This window comes from Podarcis vaucheri (genome assembly GCF_965113315.1).
Source record: "Podarcis vaucheri genome assembly, chromosome: 7".
Taxonomy (NCBI): domain Eukaryota; kingdom Metazoa; phylum Chordata; class Lepidosauria; order Squamata; family Lacertidae; genus Podarcis; species Podarcis vaucheri.
This window is the reverse complement of record NC_138765.1, coordinates 90528869-90549786: the sequence shown is the minus strand read 5'-3', so window position 1 is coordinate 90549786 and position 20918 is coordinate 90528869. Positions and strand designations below refer to the sequence as shown.

The 20918-nt window shown below is 44.7% G+C and overlaps 1 protein-coding gene across 8 annotated transcripts in view; it reads right to left on the bottom strand.

Moving 5' to 3' along the window:
* LOC309536219 (neuropeptide FF receptor 1-like) overlaps window positions 1-20918 on the bottom strand; it is a 95576-nt gene that overhangs the window by 2878 nt on the left and 71780 nt on the right. For 2 of the 8 annotated variants that reach the window (XM_082230212.1, XM_082230211.1), the window contains exons 2-4: window positions 10114-10238; window positions 9962-10031; window positions 821-1150 (exon numbers count right to left, since the gene is read on the bottom strand). In XM_082230212.1, the coding sequence (XP_082086338.1) occupies window positions 821-1150; window positions 9962-10031; window positions 10114-10116 (403 nt within the window). In that variant the 5' untranslated portion in view covers window positions 10117-10238. Of the gene's footprint in view, window positions 1-820; window positions 1151-4004; window positions 4221-4898; window positions 5840-9961; window positions 10307-20918 lie in introns of those variants that run through there. The other 6 variants (XM_082230216.1, XM_082230217.1, XM_082230214.1 and 3 more) reach the window with 5 other exon arrangements.

The following is a 20918-nucleotide window of genomic DNA, read 5'->3' as shown; positions in this document are numbered from 1 at the left end:
CGCACATTCGATTTGATGGCACATTCACATTCACCAGCAAATACTTTTTTGGGGTTTCAAGGTTCAGAAAATTGAGGTGTGCATTAGAGTCGATGGCGCATTAGACTCGAGTAAGTACGGTATTTCTAGGGCAGATTTACCACACCAAAGAACAATGGGAAGAAATCACAGAGCTGAGCATTCTGCCTTCCTGAGCATAAGAAACAGGCAAGGCAGTACTGCTTCTCTGCAGTGGTATTCCAACACTTTAGAGATGTGTTTTATTCTATTTTGTCTTTGTTCAATTTGTTAATCACCCTTGTCAGTGAGAATCGCAGATCAGTGTACAAAAACATAATTAAAAAAAATACATTCAACCAAACCATTTTAAACCTTGCTCAATACTTTGCAATAATCACCTTAAGGCAACCAAAAACACTCCCAATACATCTGATCTAGAAGTGCAGCAAACTATGCCAAAGGCTAGTGTAAAAAAACGGGTCCTAAGGCTCCACCAGAAACCCCATTTTTCACTGTGAACTTATGAAACTGCCTCCCTCCAAGTCCACCCAGTCCAACATTGATAGCACCTGACTGGCAACAGCTCTCCAAGGTCCCAGTCAGAAGAGAGCCTTTCACATGGAAATGTGTGCAATGGAGTCCCTCCGTGCAAAGTTTGTATTCTGCCACTTGATTCTAGACCATCATAGGGAGAGGGCTTACTGAAGTGGCAGAGGAGAGGAGTCTTAGACCAGCCTTCCTAAACTGGTTTCCTGGCAGGCAACAGCGTGCCACTTCTGAAAGCCCAGTTTCCCCACTTCTCTCATAGAATGGCCCTCACCTGTGATCAGGTTGTCCATCAGAGTGGGTGGAACACAGAAGATGCCCACCAGCAAGTCACTGATGGCCAAGTTGAGGATGAAGAAGTTGGTGACAGTGCGCATACGCTCATTATTCACCACCACCATGCAAACCAAGGCGTTCCCAGTCATGCATGAGAGAAAGACAATTAGGTACGCCATGATGAAAATGGCAGCAACAGTAGGAGAATGTTGGTAGTAAGGGAGAAAAGTGCTATTGATGTGGCTTCCTGCAATCCATATTTCAGTCTCATTGGCCAAGGTTTCCTTTTGGATAATGTTCTTCATCTCCATACTGTTAGCAGCTTCACCTACAAAGCAACCAAAACACTTTTAAAAATCTATATCCAAAGAGGTTGCCCTGCTCCCATAGAGATAAGTGGGTGGGCTTTTTCCCACCTCAGCTGGCTGGATACCACTTCATCCTAGGATGAATAATAGGCCAAGGGTGTGTGTGAGAGAGAGGGGGGGGGAGAGGGAGAGAAAGGACACCTTGATCTGTGCTAGAACTAAAGTTGTGAGCTTCTTTGGAAACCAAATGGGGAAGCAAGATCTGCTGGAGTGTTAATGCTGTGAACCCCTCCATCCTATGCTCAAGTTGTATAGATGTGCAAATAAAACCACATATTCTGAAGATGCCACAGTTTCCATGGCCCTTCATTCCAAGGAAACTGGACTCTGGGTAAGCACAGGAACCTCTGGAGTGTCTCACTGCTTGGAGATTAGGGTGCATGCAGCAACAGAGGCACACACAGACATGCATACAAAAATATCACCCAAACTAAATTTGGACAGGGGAAAAAATCTCATTTCAAAATTGCATGTGGAAATTCTTACATAAAAGATATAAGAGAATTATTAATGGATTGGTTACAGTATCACCAATTAAATGATGTTTTTAAGGTAGACCAAATAAAAAAGGTTTTGATACAGTGAGATCAAGGTTTGAAATAGATCTGTTGGAAAATAACGTGAAAGTGTTATAAAAAATATACAAATTACTATTAGAATGGTATACAAAAGATGAAGAAGTTAAGGCAGTGATGATACACTGGGCTTGAGATTTTGGGTACAATATTCAATTTGCATTTTGGGAAAAGTTATGGAAAGAGGAAATAAAATTTACTGCATGCTCTTCATTGAAAGAAAACTATGAAAATGATGCATAGGTGGTATTTAACACCAAGTAAAATTGCAAAAATGTACAAAACGAGTTAAAATTTGTGTTGGAAATGTAAAGGGAAGGAAGGTATGGTACTTTTTATCATATGTGGTAGACATGTACACTAGTAAAGGCTTTCTGGGAAATGATATATAATGAATTAAAGGAAATGTTTAAAAATACATCTGTTAAAAAACCAGAAGCCTTTTTGTTAGGTATAATAGGTGAAGAGATACCAAGAGAGGACAAAAGACTTTTTATGTATGCAACGACGGCAGGGAGAATGCTACTAGCCCAGAGATGGAAGGAAGGACAAGTACCAACAAAAGAAGAATGGCAGACAAAACTGATGGAGTATGCGGAGATGGGGAAAGAGACGGGGAAGATCCAAAACCAGGAAGATCAAGTGTTTTTAAAAGACTGGAGTAAATTCTTAATTTATTTAAAAGACCACTGTAAACCGTTAAAATCATTGGCAGGGATGTAATGACACTTGTAATGTGGAATTAATTATGGTAACTATGGACATACAACAGATGGACAATGGTAAAAGATGCAGAAAATTTAATCTTAAATATAGAACGCATAGAGGGAGGGAAGGAGGTCCGAAGGTTCAAAAGAAGGTTTTATATTAATGTTTGAAATAGTTAAAGTTAAAATGTATAAAATTGTGATAAACCAATACAAATTATATAAAAAAAGGAAATTTTTACATAACTTTCCAAATTTCAAATTGTAGGGAGATATCAGGAAATCTGAACTGACACTGTTACTGGCGCCACACAACACTCCTTCTGCACTGGTAAGAAATCAATATTTGAGTGCAGCAGCACCTGCACTTTGAACTCCTTGCCTCTCGACATCAGGCAGGGACCTTCACTGTCTTGTTTTTAGTACCTGCCTAAAACATGTAAACACGTAGAAGTTACATGTGTTTTATCTCTTTTTAGCTACTGTTGATTTTAAGCACATTGTGAACATTTTAATTGCCAGGTTTTACTGTTTTTTAGTCAATAATTTTAATGTTTGAGTTTACATTTTTGTAAACCACTTAGGTTCACATACAGAGAAGCAATATATGCATTTTGTTCAATAAATAAATAACTTTATTGTCTCCAATAGCCCTTTTGTTTTGAGGGTCTTGGAGGAAAGTTACAATCACAGCCTGATCCCACATTCTGTATTCAGATAAGCTTTTGGTTTAGGGTTCTTAAATGAATACATTGCTTCTCATTTTAAAAAAAGTTTCAAAGTGTTTTACAACCAAAGTTAAAAATTCACAGAAACATTATTTAAAAACAACTTAACAGGATAATAACAAATAACTGAAGCTGCCAAAATGCCAGTGAAAGCAAATATGTCTTTGTCTGACCCTAAAATTATAAAAATAAACATTTAGACTACAATCCTATATTCACTTATTTGGGAAGGAGTCCTTTTGAACTTAATATGACTTGCTTCTGAGTAGAAATATAAAGGGTTGCACTGCAATCATTCTTTTGCATAAGCCTTAGTCCAAAAAGTATCATAGGAAAGAATTTGGGAGCTCTCTCTCTCTATAAACTGGGTTGGGGAGAGAAGGGGGACACAGAAACAAAAGTACAGCAGCTGGGCTTTTAAGAACAACATCTTTCTCACAAATAAATCACATTTATTTCAAAGCTGAATCTTCAACATGCAGCTTGTTTTAAAGCGTCTTGTAGAGGCAGCAATTGAATTCAAAGCAGCTTTTTGTACCTGATCAATATTTCCAGATCCTGGAGATAATTAAATATTAGCTTTTCCTAATCTGTAATACTCATGACCCAGAGGGTCCCTTTTCCTACACACCCCCAGCCAAACTCTTTTTCAATATGTTTCATTATTGGCACATTCAGATTCAAGGCTTGTTTAACACATAATATTAGAGGCCAGAAGCATCAGTTCAGGAAAACGCAGCTTACTAAGAAAATTGCAAAAATTGCCCCAGTTTGTCCAGAAAGCATACACTTTGCACCTCTTACCTGTTAAACCGAGGTCATTCCATTTGTAATATCTGTCCCCTACTCTGGTCTATCTGGAGGTTCTTAAGCAGGTTTTACAGTTCCATTTGCCCAGCAAAAAAAGGAATCACATTGTTTCCACGGATACAGGAAGATTTGCTCCTTGCTGAAATCCGATGTTTTCTCCTGAATGGCATTTGTGGATTCTCTCAGCCTTGTATTCCTCACTTCGTAAACCTGGGAGCAGGTAACATATGATGTCATTGCCACCCACAATCTATCAGCATTTGCTTCCACAAAAGATACCTTAATATACTTCTGGGTCATTAACACACTTGCCACCCAACTTTGCATCATATGCTGATCAGATCCTGACGCACCTGCACATAGAACATTAGCTTGCTTGCAGAGAAGAATCTGCTTTAATTCATTCATTTGCTGGCCCTCTTCTTGGAAAGAGTTAGGAGCTTTAAAAACAACAACTAAACACAGATCCCTGCAAAACAAATGATGAAGCTGCTTTGGAAATGTATGTTGGATAAAGTGAACTATTATTTTCCCATTGTAGAAAGATATGAGTGCAAATTGCATCAAAAGCAGTGTAATTTGCCTTTACTTATGCCTACATACAGATTGAGCAGAAGATGGAAGGTTCACAGCATTAACACTCCAACCGACCTTCCTTCCTCAATAGTTTTCTTCAGATTCACCATAGCATATCATAGAATCACAGAAGTATACAATTTTAAAGTTGGAAGGGACTCTGAGGGTCATCTATTCTGACCCCCTGCAATGCAGAAATTTCAACTAAAGCATCCATGATAGATGGCCGTCCAATCTCTGCTTAAAAGCCTCCAATGAACCAGAGTACACAACTTTCCAAGGGAAGAGATGCTGAAGCCTTTTTACCGTTACCTTTAGAACTGAAGCTGAATTCTGGAAGATTCGGGGCACATAAAAGAAAGCCTTTCTTCATGCAGTTGGACTACGGGGCAGGAGAGACTGCAAGAACACATGCTGGGAGGAGGATGGAAGAGCAACAGCATCAGACCAGAGCAAGGTGGGATGGGGTGGTGAGGCTCCCCCTTGAGTGGCGTGACTGCTGCATCATCTGAATCACAGTCTTCCTCAAGCCAGCACTGGGACCCCAAGGGAGGGGATAGGACAGAGACTGGCTGCAGGAGTAGACGAATTCTGGACAGGAACTCAGAGTTCATTAGACCTCAGTTAGTTAAGACGGTGGGTTTTGCACTCTCATCTCCGCCTTTGAAATTAAACCAAATATGTATATAAGAATACGGAAAGCCATCATAAATGTTCTGTGGGAGATTCATTCACAATAGGCTAGAACAAAAACAAACTGTTGTCTTTGCAGCAAAAGGTTTAGTTTTCCTTTGATCATGGTTCCTATTGTGACAGCACTTTGAAAATTTTCTCTTTTTTTACAGTGTACAATTTCCACTACCCTGCTGCCTTTTCCTTGTAGGCCAATTTTATTTGATGGAGTCCATAGTACAAACAAACAGCAACCTCTTTTAAGTCAGAACTTCTCTTTCCCTTCTGCTTTGAAAACTGATGTTTGCTTCACTGCTGATCAATTCCACCTTTGTCAAGATTTTGTAAACAATGAAAGCAGGCTTTCTCAGAACCAAGCATCCTAGAGCAAACCAAATTGCATTGCATAGCATGTTGGTTAAGTGCTCTGAAGGCAGACTCTCTTGCATTTGACTCTACTAGTTCAGCTCAGCATTTAAGCCTATGAATATGTCCTGAGCAGCATCTAATCCTGCTGTGTAGGATCAATCTTCTTCTTTGGTGATCTCTTGTAGCCAAATAAGATTGTCTTCCATGAATACGGTTTTAACAGTGAGTCTGTAGGTGACTGTGAAGGCCAATTCTGGATCCACACATCCTTCCACAGTGGGGACAGAGGTTTCCGGGTGGGAGTTGATCACAGTGAGGGTTTGCCAAACATGCCTTCCTCTTAGCATGTTTCTCCCTTTCTTCCTGAGTTTGAGCATCTTCAAAGTCCATGACACCTTTGGCAAAGGCTGTTCTCCAATTGAAGCACTCAAGGGAGGTGTTTCCCAGTTGTCAGCATTTATACTACTTTTTAAAGATTTGACTTGAGAAAGTCTTTAAAATTCTTTTTTAAAACTTTCCATTTTTAAGTTCAGAATAAAGTTGTTGCTTTGGAAGATGATAATCAGGCATCTGAACAACATGACCAGTCCAACAAAGTTGATGTTGAAGAATCATTGCTTCAACACTGGTGATCTTTGCTTCTTCCAGTACACTGGCATTAGTTTGCCTGTCTTCTCAAGTGATGTGTAAAATTTTCTGGAGACACCATTGATGGAATCTTTCGAGGAGTTGGAGATGGCGTTTATAAATGGTCCATGTTTCACAAGCATACAGTAAGGTTGGTAGTATAATAGTTTTGTAAACAAGCAGTTTGGTTTCCCTGCGAACGTCCTGCTCCTCAAACACTGTGCACTTCAATCGGGAGAAAGCTGCACTCGCAGAGCTCAGGCAATGCTGGATTTCGGCATCAGTGTCAGCTCTTGTGGAAAGGTAACTGCCCAGGTAGGAGAAGTGACTGACATTTTCCAACGTTACACCACTGAGTTGGATTTGTGGCGCTGCAGAGGGGTTGTTTTGTGCCTGTTGGTGCAGCACTTTGGTTTTCTGCATCAATGAAGGATCAATGACAGTTATTGTGGCCTCATTGTGGGATAAATTTCTGGTACCAGGGCCTAATGCCACAAAAAATGTCATTCACTCTACAACCCAGACATAGATGTTGTTTTGGATGCATCCAGGGCAGGGTGTTCGGAGAGGGACTCCTCCACTGCACACGTGCCTACTCTTTTTCATGCTCAAACAGTGTGCTTGTGGATCTGAATGTGACCCACACAGCCTGTTTTTATTTACAGCTCCATTCTCACACCTTCTTCTCACCTGTCCCCACCCCAGATTGCAGCAAATGTGGGTAGAAAGCAAGGTTCTGCATTTTGCCCACATGATGCCCAAATCAAAAGGGCATTTCAAGAGAATCACTAGCAGCAGTAATGATCTCAATCCCCCTCCAGTACTTCTTTTAAACTTCATTTTCCAGCTGCTAGATATTACAGTGCTAGTGGAAGAGGCATGCAGTGTGAATGGAATTGGCCCACTCTCAAATACTAACAAGTCGCTGTGCATTACAGTCATTTAATAGAATGTCGAGCCACAGTGGTGGGTTCTGACATCAGCGGCACAGACAGCAAAGTAATTTGTGCAATTATATATGCCATTTCACATGAGGAGGAGGCTGTGAAATATGGGCTCTAATTGCAATGACTGTGTAATACCCTATAAGCTTTTTCTCTCCCAAAAGAGAGTGACTGGTGGGGGTGTGGAGAACAAAATTTCCAAATGGTGGTAAAATATGAACATTTCAGTCCTGTAGATATTTGGATTAATCAGTGAAGCTAAGCTTCAATCCTCAACAGTCTGAGCCACTGATACATACAGCAAATTTCCAGCTGGGCTTCTGACACCATTGGCATGCCATCGGTACTGTAAACTCCTGTCAGGATTATTTATTGGGGATCTATTGTACTCCCTGAGCACCTTACATACAAATCAATTACAGTGGTACCTCAGGTTACAGACGCTTCAGGTTACAGACTCTGCTAACCCAGAAATAGTACCTCGGGTTAAGAATTTGCTTCAGGATGAGAACAGAAATTGTGCTCTGGCGGCGCGGCAGCAGCAGTGGGAGGCCCCATTAGCTAAAGTGGTGCTTCAGGTTAAGAACAGTTTCAGGTTAAGAACGGACCTCCGGAACGAATTACGTTCTTAACCCAAGGTACCACTGTAGTTCTTTTGCATAGCAACCTCCTGGATCTGCCGACCAGCACCTGCCTGCAGCTGAGCAGGTGGGGCACAGACCAGGACTCTGAGCAGGCAGGCAGCATTGGAAATACCGGCTGCTGAGGGAGCTGTATAAAAGCTGCCTGCCTGCCCGCCTGCCCTAGGAGTGGGGCTGCCCCTGAAGGACCCACACAAAAAGGCCTTGTTCCTTTGGGGGCGGAACTCTCATGGCTTAAAATTAGCTTCTGTTTCTTTAATACAAAAGGAACGGAGTCAGCCTGAGTCTGCAGCCTACAATGAATGGGCAAAGCCTGCCTGCCTCACGCACCCTCTCAGCTACATATGCCTGACTATACAGAGCGGCCATTGACTGGGCTGGGCTGGTCGGATGGTCGAAACCTGGATGTGTTTGCTATGTATGAAAGCTGTCAGTCGTAACTGGAGAAGAAGTTATTTTTAGAATAAAAGCAGCATTCTGCCAAGTGCCCTTTCTCAAGGACTCTTGGGGCTGCCTAAGGTCCGAGGAGCAGGCAAAGGAGGTCAGAACCTTTTCCCCTCCCACCCCAAACACTGACAGGAACCAGGGCCAGCCCCCTTGGCTAAAATTCTTGTTTTAATGGGGGTGGGACTTTAACTTGGGAGGGTGCTGTTTATTGGGGTGAGGGCTGTTTGAAACTGTTCTTAAGTGCTATATGTTAGTATGTATTTTGTATTTGTGTTTTTTGATTTTATAAGGTTGATTAATATCCTACAGCCTTTTCAGTATGTTTGTGGGTGGGGGTTATTGTCTCGTTGTTTTTCTTTAAACTATTTTCCCTTTTCTTCCGCTCCTTTTTACCCATTCTAGTTTTTCTTTTCTTCCCCTTTTGTATTGGTAAGTTCAATTTTGTTTGAATTTTCCCTTTAAAAAAAAAAAATTATAACCTTTCGGAGAAGAAGAAGAAACAACTGAGCAGGGGATGCTTCCTCCCCAAATGTGGAGGCAATGAGAGAGGAAGTAGCAAGCTGTTGTTAAAAAGCAACCAATGTCATTTTTAAAAAATAAAATAAAAAAGATGTTATAACCTGATGGCTACTTAGTGGGATTGAGCTGCAAAAGCACCAATAAACAGAGAAACATTTGCAAGAAATATACCACCATCTGCCGCTAAGCTGGTAGAGGCTAGTCTATGAGGACAAAGGTAGCCCTGCTCAACTAAGATCGGTCTGTTGTCAACAGAGCCATAGCTGGGTGATCTTGCGCCCCTGGGGGAACCATCCAGGTTGCACCCCCCCTCGCCATGGACAAATTACTGTAGCTCTTCTTTCCGCCTCTCCTCCATCCCCCAACCCATTCAAGTCACCTATTAAAAACCTTTCCTTATGAGGCAATAATCAATTAATTTATAGACATATTTATGGACATTTTTAAAGCTGATTTTGCCCCCTCCTTGCCTGTGCCCCTGGCGGGGGCCCACTTTGCCACCCTCTAGCTACGGCCCTGAGCAGAAGGCTGATCTATATAAGATGGTAAACTGGTATTTTCTTTTAACATTTTAGCAGCCACTGACCCATTTGAAAACAGGAGCTGACTGGTAGTATTCCAAAAAACCGCGTTGAGATATTTCTTAAAAATATAAAGCGGTATAGAAATTAAATGCCTACCTACCTGGGATGTTAGAGCAGCAGGCACAGAGCAACGGTGGCTTGAATTGGTCTTTAGATGCCGTGGTGGATTCCAGAACCAAGCTTATTCACTGAAATCACTACGCAAAAAAACCTCCCATGCTAATAGTTTGGGAAGTGAGGGGTATAGGTGAAAATAGAGGGGCATGATAGGGGCCTTGGAAGTTAGCGAGGACACCGCAGGGACGTTACCCCCAACCTGGGAACCAGGAGTGCCAACCACTGGTGCCTTTGCTCTGTTTTTTGAGTGATGCAACAAGGCGAAAAGCAAAACCTGAGAGAACAGTTTGCAAATATTCTCTCATGGGGAAAAAACACCCGTTAAGAGTTATGAAGAAATCTGCTACGATAGGTTTTAACTTCTGCGACTGATTCACTGCAACGTGAAAGAGCACAAACAGTTGCATACAGAACACCATACAGATTACCTCCCTAGCCAACCAAGGGATACTCACCTAAATGACGTTCAACCATGGAATACCATTTTGACTGCGATTTTTGATTGAAGCTGGATAAGCCAATGATCTACAACGCAGTACAGAGAGATGAGATTCAATCTCTGCAATTTATCTTAATGTGGAAAGAGGGAAGATTGCTCAATGCTCACCATTTTCTTTGTTCATTTGAGGTGTGACTTCATGTGTCTGACAGCAGTCACTCTCCAGTTGTCGCCATCAGCAGCTTCATCCTCAAAATGTTTTATTTGACTTTTCAGTAAGAATCGGCAAAGAGCTGGAACAAAAGAAGAAGTGTTCTCTTGCCTGCAGGTGAGCTTCATTGTGTTGACACCGAATAGGGCCTCTTCTGACGACTCCACCACTCTAGCCACTCTCAGCAACTTCCCTCAGAGAAAGCACTTTCCCACAGGATCCTGGACCGGCCGTGTCCCTGAGCAGTCCCTCTCCAGTCGCCATCAGCAGCTTCATCCTCCTAATGCTTTCTTTGCCTTTCCAGCAAGTTTTCAACTTACCTATCTCTCTCTCCGTCCAAGGCAACCTGAGCCAACATGAAATTAGAAGGCGTGGTTTTGTCCTGTCCCTGTCTTCTTTCTTTCCTCTCCACCTGCACATTTCTAGCTTCAGCAGCAAAAAACCCCAACTTTCTTGTCAGCAAATGACTTCTCTAGTTGCCTCGTCAAAGAAAGGTCTTCTATTTTCCCTAGTCAATTTCCCTCTGCTTGAAGCAGACCTCGTATCCATGTGCTCCTTCTTTTCATCCAAAGACTAGTTTGAAAGGTAAATCAAACTTGAGCTCCCCCTTCATATTCCTTCATTTATCTTCCTTTTCTCTTGGCTTTTCCCGTTAAGTATTTTTCGTTTTCTGGATTCTCTTTAACATCTCCATCTTGGTATTTTTCTGAGTTTCTCTGTTTGAAGGGTGACTTGGTGCGCCCGGCAGTTCCTTCTCTTGGGGTGTGAAAAGCAATCCACAGTTCCTAGTTTCTCCCCAGCCCCACCACACCAATTCCATGGAAAGAGTTTTTTGATTCTTGGTTTGCTTGTTTGTTTGTAAAATACGTCCACCGTGACTTCGGTGACTCTGCAGGAAGAGGTGGCTTCATCTGAGTGTTGGTGACTTCATGTGTCTGGCAGCTCCTTCTGTTGCGTTGCGATCTAGAGTCACTAGCTTATCCCCAGCCGCCTTCCACCAATCCTCCAGAAAATAATGTCTTGTTTTTTGGCAGAGCATTCATTTCATTTGAGCCTTGCAGGATCTTTGGAGAGAACTGGGAAGAGAAAACCAGAAAAGAAAATGGGAAAAACGGGAGACCAATCCAAAAAACATTGCCTGAATAAAAAGAAACCAACGAGGTGGTGGAACGTGAATTTACCTGAAGCAGCACTGTCCCGATGCTGGTGACTCTCACTGCAGGCTTTTTCTTGATGTATCAAGAGCTCTTCCTCACATTGCATCTTCTTTCTCGTCAACTGAACAGATCTGCTTCAGGTACAGTGAGCTCTGCGAAGCCGGAAGAAAAGAGGAGCTGCAACAAAAGAAGAAGTGTTCTCCTACCTGCAGGTGAGCTTCATTGTGGTGACACCAAATAGGGCCTCTTCTGACGACTCGGTCACCGCCACCTGAAAGAGTCTTAGCACAAAAAGTTGCAGAAGGAACACAATACAAATTAATTTTCTTCCCAGGCGAGCAAGGGATACTCACCTAGAGGTCCTTCAGGCAGAATGTCTCCATCTATACTGCTGCTATCATTGTGATGTAGCGTTTTGGCTGGACTTGGGAGGTATCGGAGCCTGTCACCGCCTCTTCAAATTCAAGAGGACTTTCTAGTTACCGTGTGTGTCCCTCCGAAAGCTGCGCGCTCGGTGGAAGGGGACGACCATCCCAGATCGAAGGAGTGTACCCTTCTTCAGTCAAGGGTATGCGAGAGCTGTACTGCCCTGCTCGAAGCTGCAAACCCCTGAAGGTCCATTTGTAGGAGAACGTAGGGTAGTCCAGCTTCCAAGACTCCAGACACATCCAAGTAAGGCAGTGATGCACTATGTCTCAAATGGTGTTCTTGGAAGATGCTTAGCCAAAAGTTTGCAGGTTCTAGCAGGGGAGCGCAACTATCGCATACCCTTGACCGAATAAGGGTACCCTCCTTCGATCTGGGGTGGTCGTCCTCTTCCACCGAGCGCGCCGCTTGGGGAGGGACGCACATGGAGCGCTGAGGGATACAGTAGAATCCACCCCCTTAACGCATTTGTCAATGAAATCCTAGGCCCTAGATTTTCGAGTTATTACTCCCACAGCCACATCACGTATTGTGATAGTTTGGCCTGCCCTGTTGCATACTTACCTTTTGACGTCCGTTTCCCATTTATTCTGTCATCTGGTCATTGCTGCTGGAAGAAAGGCCAGGCCTTTCAGTACAGCTCTAACCTCCTAGCATTCGTTCTACCTCCACTGGAATCCTTCACTTGCAGGACACATTGGAGACATCTTCCAGAGTTGAGGGCTCCATTTTAAGATGAGCATATACAGAAGAATCCTTTATGGTAACAGGGCGTATTTCAAACCTATTACCTTCAGTGCTGGAGGATCCAGGGTTTTTTGCAGAGAGTCAACGCTTTGTGTTGCCTGAGCTATGTAGCAAAAAAGAAGAAGATGAAATCCCCAAACCTTGGGTATTAGCACCAGAGAGCCACGTTACGCATGAGGGGTAATTTTGCCTGGCCTGTTCCATAGTTACCTTTGGAGCTCCCTTTCCCATCTCTTTTCGTAATCTTGCAGCTTCTGCTGGAAAGGCTTAGTGGAGGTTAGGCTGAGAGACAGAGAGCTGCTTCATGGCAGAGGGAGGATTGGAACTCTTCTCTCCCAGGTCCTAATCCACCACTCTAGCCACTTTCAGCAACTTCCCTCAGAGAAAGCACTTTCCCACAGGATCCTGGACTGGCCGTGTCCCTGAGCAGTCCCTCTCCAGTCGCCATCAGCAGCTTCATCCTCCTAATGCTTTCTTTGCCTTTCCAGCAAGTTTTCAACTTACCTATCTCTCTCTCCGTCCAAGGCAACCTGAGCCAACATGAAATTAGAAGGCGTGGTTTTGTCCTGTCCCTGTCTTCTTTCTTTTCTCTCCACCTGCACATTTCTAGCTTCAGCAGCAAAAAACCCCAACTTTCTTGTCAGCAAATGACTTCTCTAGTTGCTTCGTCAAAGAAAGGCCTTCTATTTTCCCTAGTCAATTTCCCTCTGCTTGAAGCAGACCTTGTATCCATGTGCTCCTTCTTTTCATCCAAAGACTAGTTTGAAAGTAAATCAAACTTGAGCTCCCCCTTCATATTCCTTCATTTATCTTCCTTTTCTCTTGGCTTTTCCCGTTAAGTATTTTTCGTTTTCTGGATTCTCTTTAACATCTCCATCTTGGTATTTTTCTGAGTTTCTCTGTTTGAAGGGTGACTTGGTGCGCCCGGCAGTTCCTTCTCTTGGGGTGTGAAAAGCAATCCACAGTTCCTAGTTTCTCCCCAGCCCCACCACACCAATTCCATGGAAAGAGTTTTTTGATTCTTGGTTTGCTTGTTTGTTTGTAAAATACGTCCACCGTGACTTCGGTGACTCTGCAGGAAGAGGTGGCTTCATCTGAGTGTTGGTTACTTCATGTGTCTGGCAGCTCCTTCTGTTGCGTTGCGATCTAGAGTCACTAGCTTATCCCCAGCCGCCTTCCACCAATCCTCCAGAAAATAGTGTCTTGTTTTTTGGCAGAGCATTCATTTCATTTGAGCCTTGCAGGATCTTTGGAGAGAACTGGGAAGAGAAAACCAGAAAAGAAAATGGGAAAAACGGGAGACCAATCCAAAAAACATTGCCTGAATAAAAAGAAACCAACGAGGTGGTGGAACGTGAATTTACCTGAAGCAGCACTGTCCCGATGCTGGTGACTCTCACTGCAGGCTTTTTCTTGATGTATCAAGAGCTCTTCCTCACATTGCATCTTCTTTCTCGTCAACTGAACAGATCTGCTTCAGGTACAGTGAGCTCTGCGAAGCCGGAAGAAAAGAGGAGCTGCAACAAAAGAAGAAGTGTTCTCCTACCTGCAGGTGAGCTTCATTGTGGTGACACCGAATAGGGCCTCTTCTGACGACTCGGTCACCGCCACCTGAAAGAGTCTTAGCACAAAAAGTTGCAGAAGGAACACAATACAAATTAATTTTCTTCCCAGGCGAGCAAGGGATACTCACCTAGAGGTCCTTCAGGCAGAATGTCTCCATCTATACTGCTGCTATCATTGTGATGTAGCGTTTTGGCTTGACTTGGGAGGTATCGGAGCCTGTCACCGCCTCTTCAAATTCAAGAGGACTTTCTAGTTACCGTGTGTGTCCCTCCGAAAGCTGCGCGCTCGGTGGAAGGGGACGACCATCCCAGATCGAAGGAGTGTACCCTTCTTCAGTGAAGGGTATGCGAGAGCTGTGCTGCCCTGCTCGAAGGTGCAAACCCCTGAAGGTCCATTTGTAGGAGAACGTAGGGTAGTCCAGCTTCCAAGACTCCAGACACATCCAAGTAAGGCAGTGATGCACTATGTCTCAAATGGTGTTCTTGGAAGATGCTTAGCCAAAAGTTTGCAGGTTCTAGCAGGGGAGCGCAACTATCGCATACCCTTGACCGAAGAAGGGTACCCTCCTTCGATCTGGGGTGGTCGTCCTCTTCCACCGAGCGCGCCGCTTGGGGAGGGACGCACATGGAGCGCTGAGGGATACAGTAGAATCCACCCCCTTAACGCATTTGTCAATGAAATCCTAGGCCCTAGATTTTCGAGTTATTACTCCCACAGCCACATCACGTATTGTGATAGTTTGGCCTGCCCTGTTGCATACTTACCTTTTGACGTCCGTTTCCCATTTATTCTGTCATCTGGTCATTGCTGCTGGAAGAAAGGCCAGGCCTTTCAGTACAGCTCTAACCTCCTAGCATTCGTTCTACCTCCACTGGAATCCTCCACTTGCAGGACACATTGGAGACATCTTCCAGAGTTGAGGGCTCCATTTTAAGATGAGCCTATACAGAAGAATCCTTTATGGTAACAGGGCGTATTTCAAACCTATTACCTTCAGTGCTGGAGGATCCAGGGTTTTTTGCAGAGAGTCAACGCTTTGTGTTGCCTGAGCTATGTAGCAAAAAAGAAGAAGATGAAATCCCCAAACCTTGGGTATGAGCACCAGAGAGCCACGTTACGCATGAGGGGTAATTTTGCCTGGCCTGTTCCATAGTTACCTTTGGAGCTCCCTTTCCCATCTCTTTTCGTAATCTTGCAGCTTCTGCTGGAAAGGCTTAGTGGAGTTGATCTTCTCGTCTGCTTCCTCATTTGATCCTCACAACAACCCTGTGAGGTAGGTTAGGCTGAGAGACAGAGAGCTGCTTCATGGCAGAGGGAGGATTTGAACTCTAGTCTCCCAGGTCCTAATCCACCACTCTAGCCACTCTCAGCAACTTCCCTCAGAGAAAGCACTTTCCCACAGGATCCTGGACTGGCCGTGTCCCTGAGCAGTCCCTCTCCAGTCGCCATCAGCAGCTTCATCCTCCAAATGCTTTCTTTGCCTTTCCAGCAAGTTTTCAACTTACCTATCTCTCTCTCCGTCCAAGGCAACCTGAGCCAACATGAAATTAGAAGGCGTGGTTTTGTCCTCTCCCTGTCTTCTTTCTTTCCTCTCCACCTGCACATTTCTAGCTTCAGCAGCAAAAAACCCCAACTTTCTTGTCAGCAAATGACTTCTCTAGTTGCTTCGTCAAAGAAAGGCCTTCTATTTTCCCTAGTCAATTTCCCTCTGCTTGAAGCAGACCTCGTATCCATGTGCTCCTTCTTTTCATCCAAAGACTAGTTTGAAAGTAAATCAAACTTGAGCTCCCCCTTCATATTCCTTCATTTATCTTCCTTTTCTCTTGGCTTTTCCCGTTAAGTATTTTTCGTTTTCTGGATTCTCTTTAACATCTCCATCTTGGTATTTTTCTGAGTTTCTCTGTTTGAAGGGTGACTTGGTGCGCCCGGCAGTTCCTTCTCTTGGGGTGTGAAAAGCAATCCACAGTTCCTAGTTTCTCCCCAGCCCCACCACACCAATTCCATGGAAAGAGTTTTTTGATTCTTGGTTTGCTTGTTTGTTTGTAAAATACGTCCACCGTGACTTCGGTGACTCTGCAGGAAGAGGTGGCTTCATCTGAGTGTTGGTTACTTCATGTGTCTGGCAGCTCCTTCTGTTGCGTTGCGATCTAGAGTCACTAGCTTATCCCCAGCCGCCTTCCACCAATCCTCCAGAAAATAGTGTCTTGTTTTTTGGCAGAGCATTCATTTCATTTGAGCCTTGCAGGATCTTTGGAGAGAACTGGGAGGGGAAAACCAGAAAAGAAAATGGGAAAAACGGGAGACCAATCCAAAAAACATTGCCTGAATAAAAAGAAACCAACGAGGTGGTGGAACGTGAATTTACCTGAAGCAGCACTGTCCCGATGCTGGTGACTCTCACTGCAGGCTTTTTCTTGATGTATCAAGAGCTCTTCCTCACATTGCATCTTCTTTCTCGTCAACTGAACAGATCTGCTTCAGGTACAGTGAGCTCTGCGAAGCCGGAAGAAAAGAGGAGCTGCAACAAAAGAAGAAGTGTTCTCCTACCTGCAGGTGAGCTTCATTGTGGTGACACCGAATAGGGCCTCTTCTGACGACTCGGTCACCGCCACCTGAAAGAGTCTTAGCACAAAAAGTTGCAGAAGGAACACAATACAAATTAATTTTCTTCCCAGGCGAGCAAGGGATACTCACCTAGAGGTCCTTCAGGCAGAATGTCTCCATCTATACTGCTGCTATCATTGTGATGTAGCGTTTTGGCTTGACTTGGGAGGTATCGGAGCCTGTCACCGCCTCTTCAAATTCAAGAGGACTTTCTAGTTACCGTGTGTGTCCCTCCGAAAGCTGCGCGCTCGGTGGAAGGGGACGACCATCCCAGATCGAAGGAGTGTACCCTTCTTCAGTGAAGGGTATGCGAGAGCTGTGCTGCCCTGCTCGAAGGTGCAAACCCCTGAAGGTCCATTTGTAGGAGAACGTAGGGTAGTCCAGCTTCCAAGACTCCAGACACATCCAAGTAAGGCAGTGATGCACTATGTCTCAAATGGTGTTCTTGGAAGATGCTTAGCCAAAAGTTTGCAGGTTCTAGCAGGGGAGCGCAACTATCGCATACCCTTGACCGAAGAAGGGTACCCTCCTTCGATCTGGGGTGGTCGTCCTCTTCCACCGAGCGCGCCGCTTGGGGAGGGACGCACATGGAGCGCTGAGGGATACAGTAGAATCCACCCCCTTAACGCATTTGTCAATGAAATCCTAGGCCCTAGATTTTCGAGTTATTACTCCCACAGCCACATCACGTATTGTGATAGTTTGGCCTGCCCTGTTGCATACTTACCTTTTGACGTCCGTTTCCCATTTATTCTGTCATCTGGTCATTGCTGCTGGAAGAAAGGCCAGGCCTTTCAGTACAGCTCTAACCTCCTAGCATTCGTTCTACCTCCACTGGAATCCTCCACTTGCAGGACACATTGGAGACATCTTCCAGAGTTGAGGGCTCCATTTTAAGATGAGCCTATACAGAAGAATCCTTTATGGTAACAGGGCGTATTTCAAACCTATTACCTTCAGTGCTGGAGGATCCAGGGTTTTTTGCAGAGAGTCAACGCTTTGTGTTGCCTGAGCTATGTAGCAAAAAAGAAGAAGATGAAATCCCCAAACCTTGGGTATGAGCACCAGAGAGCCACGTTACGCATGAGGGGTAATTTTGCCTGGCCTGTTCCATAGTTACCTTTGGAGCTCCCTTTCCCATCTCTTTTCGTAATCTTGCAGCTTCTGCTGGAAAGGCTTAGTGGAGTTGATCTTCTCGTCTGCTTCCTCATTTGATCCTCACAACAACCCTGTGAGGTAGGTTAGGCTGAGAGACAGAGAGCTGCTTCATGGCAGAGGGAGGATTTGAACTCTAGTCTCCCAGGTCCTAATCCACCACTCTAGCCACTCTCAGCAACTTCCCTCAGAGAAAGCACTTTCCCACAGGATCCTGGACTGGCCGTGTCCCTGAGCAGTCCCTCTCCAGTCGCCATCAGCAGCTTCATCCTCCAAATGCTTTCTTTGCCTTTCCAGCAAGTTTTCAACTTACCTATCTCTCTCTCCGTCCAAGGCAACCTGAGCCAACATGAAATTAGAAGGCGTGGTTTTGTCCTCTCCCTGTCTTCTTTCTTTCCTCTCCACCTGCACATTTCTAGCTTCAGCAGCAAAAAACCCCAACTTTCTTGTCAGCAAATGACTTCTCTAGTTGCTTCGTCAAAGAAAGGCCTTCTATTTTCCCTAGTCAATTTCCCTCTGCTTGAAGCAGACCTCGTATCCATGTGCTCCTTCTTTTCATCCAAAGACTAGTTTGAAAGTAAATCAAACTTGAGCTCCCCCTTCATATTCCTTCATTTATCTTCCTTTTCTCTTGGCTTTTCCCGTTAAGTATTTTTCGTTTTCTGGATTCTCTTTAACATCTCCATCTTGGTATTTTTCTGAGTTTCTCTGTTTGAAGGGTGACTTGGTGCGCCCGGCAGTTCCTTCTCTTGGGGTGTGAAAAGCAATCCACAGTTCCTAGTTTCTCCCCAGCCCCACCACACCAATTCCATGGAAAGAGTTTTTTGATTCTTGGTTTGCTTGTTTGTTTGTAAAATACGTCCACCGTGACTTCGGTGACTCTGCAGGAAGAGGTGGCTTCATCTGAGTGTTGGTTACTTCATGTGTCTGGCAGCTCCTTCTGTTGCGTTGCGATCTAGAGTCACTAGCTTATCCCCAGCCGCCTTCCACCAATCCTCCAGAAAATAGTGTCTTGTTTTTTGGCAGAGCATTCATTTCATTTGAGCCTTGCAGGATCTTTGGAGAGAACTGGGAGGGGAAAACCAGAAAAGAAAATGGGAAAAACGGGAGACCAATCCAAAAAACATTGCCTGAATAAAAAGAAACCAACGAGGTGGTGGAACGTGAATTTACCTGAAGCAGCACTGTCCCGATGCTGGTGACTCTCACTGCAGGCTTTTTCTTGATGTATCAAGAGCTCTTCCTCACATTGCATCTTCTTTCTCGTCAACTGAACAGATCTACTTCAGGTACAGTGAGCTCTGCGAAGCCGGAAGAAAAGAGGAGCTGCAACAAAAGAAGAAGTGTTCTCCTACCTGCAGGTGAGCTTCATTGTGGTGACACCGAATAGGGCCTCTTCTGACGACTCGGTCACCGCCACCTGAAAGAGTCTTAGCACAAAAAGTTGCAGAAGGAACACAATACAAATTAATTTTCTTCCCAGGCGAGCAAGGGATACTCACCTAGAGGTCCTTCAGGCAGAATGTCTCCATCTATACTGCTGCTATCATTGTGATGTAGCGTTTTGGCTTGACTTGGGAGGTATCGGAGCCTGTCACCGCCTCTTCAAATTCAAGAGGACTTTCTAGTTACCGTGTGTGTCCCTCCGAAAGCTGCGCGCTCGGTGGAAGGGGACGACCATCCCAGATCGAAGGAGTGTACCCTTCTTCAGTGAAGGGTATGCGAGAGCTGTGCTGCCCTGCTCGAAGGTGCAAACCCCTGAAGGTCCATTTGTAGGAGAACGTAGGGTAGTCCAGCTTCCAAGACTCCAGACACATCCAAGTAAGGCAGTGATGCACTATGTCTCAAATGGTGTTCTTGGAAGATGCTTAGCCAAAAGTTTGCAGGTTCTAGCAGGGGAGCGCAACTATCGCATACCCTTGACCGAAGAAGGGTACCCTCCTTCGATCTGGGGTGGTCGTCCTCTTCCACCGAGCGCGCCGCTTGGGGAGGGACGCACATGGAGCGCTGAGGGATACAGTAGAATCCACCCCCTTAACGCATTTGTCAATGAAATCCTAGGCCCTAGATTTTCGAGTTATTACTCCCACAGCCACATCACGTATTGTGATAGTTTGGCCTGCCCTGTTGCATACTTACCTTTTGACGTCCGTTTCCCATTTATTCTGTCATCTGGTCATTGCTGCTGGAAGAAAGGCCAGGCCTTTCAGTACAGCTCTAACCTCCTAGCATTCGTTCTACCTCCACTGGAATCCTCCACTTGCAGGACACATTGGAGACATCTTCCAGAGTTGAGGGCTCCATTTTAAGATGAGCCTATACAGAAGAATCCTTTATGGTAACAGGGCGTATTTCAAACCTATTACCTTCAGTGCTGGAGGATCCAGGGTTTTTTGCAGAGAGTCAACGCTTTGTGTTGCCTGAGCTATGTAGCAAAAAAGAAGAAGATGAAATCCCCAAACCTTGGGTATGAGCACCAGAGAGCCACGTTACGCATGAGGGGTAATTTTGCCTGGCCTGTTCCATAGTTACCTTTGGAGCTCCCTTTCCCATCTCTTTTCGTAATCTTGCAGCTTCTGCTGGAAAGGCTTAGTGGAGTTGATCTTCTCGTCTGCTTCCTCATTTGATCCTCACAACAACCCTGTGAGGTAGGTTAGGCTGAGAGACAGAGAGCTGCTTCATGGCAGAGGGAGGATTTGAACTCTAGTCTCCCAGGTCCTAATCCACCACTCTAGCCACTCTCAGCAACTTCCCTCAGAGAAAGCACTTTCCCACAGGATCCTGGACTGGCCGTGTCCCTGAGCAGTCCCTCTCCAGTCGCCATCAGCAGCTTCATCCTCCAAATGCTTTCTTTGCCTTTCCAGCAAGTTTTCAACTTACCTATCTCTCTCTCCGTCCAAGGCAACCTGAGCCAACATGAAATTAGAAGGCGTGGTTTTGTCCTCTCCCTGTCTTCTTTCTTTCCTCTCCACCTGCACATTTCTAGCTTCAGCAGCAAAAAACCCCAACTTTCTTGTCAGCAAATGACTTCTCTAGTTGCTTCGTCAAAGAAAGGCCTTCTATTTTCCCTAGTCAATTTCCCTCTGCTTGAAGCAGACCTCGTATCC